This window comes from Micropterus dolomieu, linkage group LG20 (genome assembly GCF_021292245.1).
Source record: "Micropterus dolomieu isolate WLL.071019.BEF.003 ecotype Adirondacks linkage group LG20, ASM2129224v1, whole genome shotgun sequence".
Lineage (NCBI taxonomy): Eukaryota > Metazoa > Chordata > Actinopteri > Centrarchiformes > Centrarchidae > Micropterus > Micropterus dolomieu.
In genome coordinates this window covers 18,615,321-18,623,525 of record NC_060169.1, presented here as the reverse complement: position 1 = coordinate 18,623,525, position 8,205 = coordinate 18,615,321, and the positions used below count along the sequence as shown (strand labels likewise).

The window sequence follows — 8,205 nt, the reverse complement described above, 5'->3', positions numbered from 1 at the left end:
GAAGTGATCGACCAGATTGTTGGTGTTGGAATCAGACAGGTGTTGGCTTTGGCTCTGAAAGAATGTGCAAAACTTTGAAACACTTTGTTCATTAAAGACGCGAGAACACACGGAGCTTGGTGAGGCGGCATGAGTAACAGGCGAATCGCAGGTAAAAACAATACATCTGTGGTCAGATATGGTCATGTCCACTAATTCCACAGAGGAAATGCTGACACCCAGGGTAAAAACCAAGTCCAGTGTATGACCACGGTTATGTGTTTGCCCTTTGACATGTTGTTTGAAGTTAAAAGAAGTGGCCATATTTAAAAAGTCAGTTGCATTAAGATTGGTGGGGTCATCAACATGAATATTAAAATCGCCACAAAGAACAATTCTGTCATAATTTAAAACCAGAGTAGATAAAAATTCAGGAAGTTCTGATAAAAATCCTCCAGGCGGTTTTGGGGGGCGATAAATTATAACAAATATGACAGGTTGCAGCCCTCCAACTTTAAGAGTGAGAACTTCAAAGGAGTTAAATTCATCACAGCGTACTTAAAATTTTTCCTATACACGCTCACTAGCCCACCACCACGACCACTGACCCTCGGTTGACTGCAATCATATTGAGTCGGACACAGTTCAGCTAGCTGGCTATAGTCATTCATTTGCAACCAGGATTCAGTTAAAAACATAAAATCTAGATTTGCAGACAAGATAAAATCATTTAAGATAAAAGTCTTACTTGAAAGTGATCTCACATTGAAGAGAGCCATTTTAAATGAGTTTTTGTGTGTGTGTGCTTCCTAACTCTTGTAGTTTAAATTTAAAAAACCTTCATGCACATATTAAATATATAGTGTATACTGTATATGTGTACTTTCTATGGTCAGAAAAACAGAAGAAAATAATATAATATTACATATGCAATAAACATTAACAAAGACATATTTTGGTGTCAGCATGTGTGGGCACCAGCTACATGGTGCACTGAATTCTCTATATCTGCACAGTTGAAATGGTCAAAAATCCCCTTGTGTGATTTCAGTTATCCTGAAGCCCTTCAAAAGGTCTTTGCTGTTGGCTCTGGTTTAAATAAAGTCTAACACTGGAAAGGGATGAAATGGCTGAAAATTTAAAATGGATAGCTTGTCTTTAACTTTTCCCTCACATCACAGTGATCTAATCTCAGGCCAGGTCCCTGCTGTGTGCAGAGATTGAGGAGAATAGATGACAGAAAAGCTTCCTGAAGTGTATACTTTCACTGACAACAAATATAGACGGGATGGGCACAAAATCAGGAACATCTGTACTGCATAAGACAATCCAATACTGTTGAATATTGTGGCACGTGTAATAAAATGTTGTATATTGAAGTTCACATACTGCACTTAAATGGTTGAACAGACAACAGTAGGCGTTAGAGCATCTAGTCTGCCTCTCTTGTGTATTCCCAAACAAGTTAAAGCCATTACTCCACAGAAAAGAGTGTAACACTGCACGATCTAGCTACCACCACTTGGCTTGTTAACTGTAAGATGACATCTGACACATGCGATTTCTTATCCATGCATCATTTCTTCTGGATTTGCTTGCTTCCCTGCGTACTGGCATGCTAAGCAAGAATGGTGCCCTATGCAACCAAAAATGGACACTAGAAAGTTCTCAGACAGGATGCATACTTTAGTGTTACCACTAAAAAACCCAGCAATGTAAAGCAGCAACAATCCATAAAATATATCCAGATACAGTATATACAGTATAACATAAACAGAACCAAGTCTGTCATGATGTCTGAGACTGAACAGAAGTGGGACTGGAAAAAAAGAAAGAAATCTTACTGCTACTACCCATCAATTCGCCATCCATTATTTCACTCACCTCTAACTGGCCTTTTTCTGCTAACTTCCACTTTATTGATGTCCAGCAACCCAGACAATTTCATTCCCCTGTGAGGTCATAAGCATCATGTTAGAAACCTACCGTGATGGTGGATTTGCCGGCATATTTTCCGTACTTCAGCAACAAAGGCTTCACCATCTTCTTTTGGGCCACAATCTGCAAAGAGAAAGATAACCACATTGTTGGCCTTGAGCTCTTAGTAGTAAAGAGCAGTGTACAGAGATTTGAGTCATCAACACCAGTAAATATCCATTGCTTACTCTGCCACTCTAGGTAACAAATATACAGCACATCAGCTATATTTATTAGCAACATTACAGACAAAGGGAGATACTTTAGGTGTTTTATGGCAGGAAAATCGCAGTGTTTGGGCACAAAACTGACAGAACTTTAATTTAGCCTACCATACATCAGTGTATTTTGGAGAATATAACTAATACAAGTCAAAATGGGTTAGTAAAGATAGTAGCATCCGCCCACCTGGCCAAGAGTGCACTCCACCCCACCCAGGAAGTCATCATCGCGGGTCCCAATGCTGTGAGTGCCATGGATGTCATAGACTTCAAATCGCAGCTTCTGAACCTCCTCAAAGTAGTAGTCCCATGAGAAAACCTTGGCAAAGACCGGGTGCAAGTTGCTCTTGATCACCTCTGTCCTGTCCAGCTGAGAGGGAACACACTGAATTAGATTTTGAACCTTCATTTACTTTCATCTAATATATTCAAACATTGTACTATTAATATTTCTTTGACAAAGCACTTTTACAGATTGTATCCTATATGATTTTACAGCAAAAATGGATTGGAAAATACAAGAACTTACAACATATTTGTCTTCCTGCTTATTTTGAGGAGCACCAGCATATATGGAAAGGAAATGTTATTACGTTGCTGTCAAGAGGATGATATGAGAGAATACTGGAAAGGAAGGTAATTGAAACCTGAGCTCTCTGAGGCCTCATGACATAGCTCTCACACAGCTCCATGAACATGTGTGTCCTGCACAGTTGGTCGCAAGGACATCATGATAAATCTTCGGAGTTTTTTTGTTATTAAATTAATCTCGGAAACCGACCACATTTCTCCTTTGTCTTGTCACGATCTCAAACATACAGGAATTAGGATTTTATTTCAAGACCAGTCAGATCCACAACTGTGGGGATATCACTAAATTGCTTGTGTGTTGTCTGATTTATTTGTTTACATCCTTCATTTTATTGGATGTTAAACCATTAACCACATTAACGCTATACACCGTAGTACAGCTCCCTCATTTGATGGAGAGAGCTAGCATAGAGATGTTACAGCAGACAGTTAGGACCAAGTAATGCACTTTCACTTCTATGAAACATATACATATTACATATCTGCATGGCCAAAAACACATGGCCCATTACTTTAAGAGAGCTAATTCTGAGTTTGAATACACAGTTGCAGATCAAATATGAAGGATAAATTTCAGAAGCGCCTATAATCATGTGGGACATTTTATTGTGTGTCATGTAGTTTGGGGCCATGCTCCTAGTCTTGACTCGCTCTCATCCTCCCTTGGTCTGGGACTTGACTTGGTCGCGAACCCTAAATGTCTTGAGTCTCGGTACACTCTGGTCTTTGTTAGGACTTGGTCTTGGTTTGGGTGGTCTTGACTGCAACATTGATATACTGTAGTTATGTTTATGATTAATGCATGTTTTATATCTCAATCTATGAAAATGATATGCCACAGAAATGAACTGATCCACCAAAAAGCATGAGCTAGAGCTGATCTATTGACGTTAAACCTATAGAAGGTTTAAATCTGAAAAAAATTATTTTAGTGGTCACTTATAATATATACTTACTAAACATATGCACAGTGTCTAAAGTAATTTCTTCATTGTCATCGGAGCAGATCCAGCTCAGCTCAGCTGTCATGATGACTTCAGAAATTGGTGATATTGCTCTCTCGTCTCTTGCTATGATCCCGCCAAACTTCTTGTCAGATAGTCGAGCAGCCCCCCACCCCCTCCTTCACACACACTTGGTGAGAAAATCTAACGCTGACTTTTTTCATTCTTTATCTGCTATTTCTGTCACTTTTCATATCTTAAAACAAGTGCAGCAGTACTTCTAGGAGAGACTGTCTCAAAATGTCTCCCATTATCCCCATTTTGAATTGATTATTGCATCTCCCCCTCTCCCCCTAGCTCATTTTGAGCATACCTGTGTACCAGAGTAATTTCACCTAAAGCCACAAGAACAGCTTAAATGCTTCTTGGGATAGATTCTACATGTCTGAACTTTACTGGTGGGATGAACAGCATTTTTCGAATGATGTAGAGCGCTGTCTAACACACTGGTTTAAAATCTCCTGTCTGTCTTCAGTTGGGTTGAGATCTGACGATTGTAAAGGCTATAAAAACCTGATTTATATCATTTTCACGCTCATCAAACCATTCAGTGACCCCTTGTTCCCTTTGAGCAGGGGCATTATCCTCCTGAAAGAGACCACTCCCACCAGGATAGACATGTTTCATCATAGAATACAAGTGATGACTCAGAAAGTATTGATTTGTAATGACTCTTCCATCTAAGGTGACAAGTGGACCAAAAGAATGCCAGGAATCCTCCTCCGACCTGTTTAGGTCTTCTACTTTCTTCTATCTTCTACTTTCATTTATTTGGGGGTTTCCCTTATATGTAACCCGTCTGTAATTGCATTGTAAAGATAGGCCTTGTTTATTGTGCTTCCATTCTTTTTTATCCTTATATCAAACTGTTGCCAGTTTGCACGCTGAGGATAGACATCTGAACGAAACATCCGTGCATAAATAAACAATTTAAGTGTCTGACCTGTTCCTGACCTTTTGGTTTTTGGTTTTGTACATTCAGCACCCTTCTACATAAAAACTGGGTTCAATGTGTTGATTCATCATCAATCCAAGGAACGTTAAAATTTAGGGCAACTGGAATTGATTAAAGATACTCAAAGACATTTTCGTCTCTCTCGGGTGAGATCTTTTGCAATTCAATTTGTTGGTTAGTAAATGTTAATTACTGCGATAAAAATAACCAGACTTTGGTCTCTGTCACGGTTCTAGATGAATGACGTGACTGGTTCACTAGTGAACATCTGCCTAATTTTCTCAGGTTTGTAAAATGCAAACAATAATAATAATATGATAACAAATGCAATAGATAGCTAGTAGTGGAGATTGCTCTACTGTTTCCTTTTCACTCTGGCAAACATCACAAAGAAAAAAAAGAACTTCCAGAGAGGACTTGGCTTTATTAGCCTCATTCATCCCCACTTGTCTTTATTGTCTTTTCTTGCCTTCTCCTCCTCACTTTGTGCCATCTGGATGGACAGATTTGGGAAGTGTCTGATAAGTCTGTTTGTTGATGAAAGCTAATCAGAGCTACGGAGGATAGGTTGTGCCAAAGTCTGTGACGCCTGTTTGTTGTTGGTTAGGGGCCAGAACTCTACAGAGACCACTGACATGGAAAATGAAAGCTTTCTCTAATCAGTTCTGCCAGGTAGGTTGAGCATTACCTGTGTACTGTAGTTTGATCATAACAAGCCCCTGTAGCTTAGGTTTGATGTCAACAGAAAGATCAAAGCTTGAATTAACTCATTATCGTATACTTTACAGAAAAAGAAGAGACGTCTGCAGTAGGAGAAAATGTCAAGTCATCTCCACCCTGCTTCTGCATTTGTCCTTGGAAGAGATCAGGTGGTTAAATAAATGCAGTTCAACAAATAGCAGCTGCGAGTGTGTGGGGCCATACAGTATGAGCTCAGAAAACAGAAAGAGAGTGGCTCTGATGTGAGTGGGCTCAGCCTCTTACTCAGTTGTTGACGTAAGTAAACATTTTGCACAAGCAATGGTGCCTCCCAGTACTGAGGGATTTGACAGCGGAGGATTGGACAACTTGTGTACACTGTCATGACTGTCATGACTGTCAGATAGATAGATAGATAGATAGATAGATAGATAGATAGATAGATAGATAGATAGATAGATAGATAGATAGATAGATAGATAGATCTTCTGACATCATCATATCAATTTGCTTCAGTTAGTGGAGCTAAAAATAGCAACTCTGATATGCTTCACTGAACCCAGGTCAGTCATCTCCTGTAACGACCTCCTTACAACCAAGAAAAATCCATAACTGTGTGCCGTCTGTCGAGTGTTTTTATCATCACTGGCAAAAATAGTATCTCGACATTCATACAGCCCAAACATTACAGTGAGCTTCTTCAACAAATGGCTCCTCCGTGGCAGGAAGCTGGCAGAGTTGCAGTTAATTATTATCTCCCATTTCCCTGGAAAGAGAGCTTGTTGTTGGATGAAAGGTTGCAGGAAAGAAAATTTATATAATTAAAGATCCTCGGCCACGTTTTAACACATCCTCTACTTAATGGAGACTTGTGTTTTGGCTTTCCCTTATGAACTAAATGACTTAATTAACAGGGAAATGAGAGACCTGCTGCCTACGCTCCAAATCAGCTTGGGCCCAATCCAAGAAAGTAAACATCAGCTGGAACACAGCTCACCACACTGCATATGACCATTACCAACCTACTGTTTGTCCACGCAGATAGACCAGTGGAATATATTTATACCGCTGTGCAATCTGAATCCTACAGGGCAGGCAGTACAATCAGTTGCAAATTATCGAATTGTGGAGACAGACATTGTTCTTTTTTTCTCTACAAATGGACGGCGCATTTGACATTTTTAATTCTAAATCAGACAGCTGCGAAAAACAGCTGCAAGTTCAACAAACCATTAACAGATTTATCTCCCTGGTTGATCTTGTACGACAGCACAGGTTTTGGGGGTAACTGGAGTGGGACTAAAAATGCCAGTGTATAAAATGTCACCACTGCTTAATCTTAAACTCTGATCTTTTCCAGATTTGATTGATACCGGGTGATGGAGGGAGGGTTAGCCATGTGCTTTCCCCCAGGTGTCTTTCTGTGCAACATTTCTGTGTAACCATTAAGAAAACATGTGACTCAGATTACAATCCAGGTGCAGTGATTTGAATGATATGCACTATTAGATGTGTGTGTGATTCAAGGCATGATTCTAAAAAATTACAAATTAAATAATGTGGTTAATGACTCCGACAGGAAGATTAATGAAATAAATAAAAATGAATGATTCATTTTTAAAAGCTGCCGCATAAAGAACTGGTGACTGAGGAGATATCAGGCTCACACTTTTCCCCAAAAGCTCCACCTGTGCATTTTGTCAGATTGCAGTAGTGTGTGTGTGTGTGTGTGTGTGTGTGTGTGTGTGTGTGTGTGTGTGTGTGTGTGTGAGGGGGGGGGGCTCACCTCTGTCCACTGTCCGTTGTTCTGTACCATGAGTATGACACAGGGGTCCGACTTATTCAGCGTGTCTCGGTCCAGCAGAGACTTACAAGACACACGTAGTTCTACTTTGGAGACACAGGTAGCTGGACCGCTGAGGCTGGTCGCAGGGGAGGTGGCCTCCTGAACATCATTCATCCTGTCTCGGGGCAAGAGGAGCTGCCAACCAGCGAAGCAGTACGGTGTGAGGCTGTTGGTAGCTCCGAAGGGATGGGGAAATGTAGTGGTGGGTTGAGTGATCTCAGTAAAGACGTGGCAGGGTCACAGGAGACAGGCTCTTTTGACTTAGTGCAGACGTCAGAAAAAGAACAGAGATTCCTGTTGAGTCCCAGGGGACCAAACCAAACTCAAGCTGTTATTACTGTCTGAGCTACCCCCTTGTGAGGATTATTGTCTCACCTCGGTAATGACGAGAGACAGGACATGAAGGTGGCAGGGTTGGGCTTTTAGGAGTCTAGTTCCGATCCCTGGAGAGATTAATTTTAGACTTCCTAGTGCTTCCTCGTTTTAAATGATCTTAATTCCAGTATGAAACGCTATCAACAAAAATAAAGACAAAAACATAGACTTGATATTGTCATTGTCTGCACACCACTATCTTTATCATGTTTGCAGTGCTAAACATGAAATAGCAAACAACGGGGGTGGGGGGGTGAAATAATTTTAAATAATAGTAAATAAATGTACGTGGCTGACGAAATCAGGAATCCAGTAGATACATAGCTAAATCTGAAAAAGGCACTTCGGTTTGTTTAAACAATGTGGCAAGTATCCGCCCCGCTGAAGTGTCCTTGAGCAAAGTATTTCTGACACCCTCTTAACTGGTTTAAAGGGGAAGAAAGTACGAATTTCACTACCTAAATCATTGACTCCAAGTGTCACATTCTTAGGATACAAATGAACAAGTGTGCTGCACTGTTTGGCTTTCAGCACCAGGGACAGCGCCCGTGGGTTTTT

The 8,205-nt window shown here is 40.4% G+C and overlaps 1 protein-coding gene across 1 annotated transcript in view; it reads right to left on the bottom strand.

The window, feature by feature from the left end:
* Positions 1-7,386, bottom strand: part of cpne7 (copine VII) — a 30,310-nt gene extending 22,924 nt beyond the window's left edge. The window contains exons 1-3 of the mRNA XM_046032564.1: positions 7,213-7,386; positions 2,365-2,547; positions 1,966-2,040 (exon numbers count right to left, since the gene is read on the bottom strand). Of these exons, the coding sequence (XP_045888520.1) occupies positions 1,966-2,040; positions 2,365-2,547; positions 7,213-7,386 (432 nt within the window). The remainder of the gene's footprint in view (positions 1-1,965; positions 2,041-2,364; positions 2,548-7,212) is intronic.
* Positions 7,387-8,205: the final 819 nt, after the last annotated feature.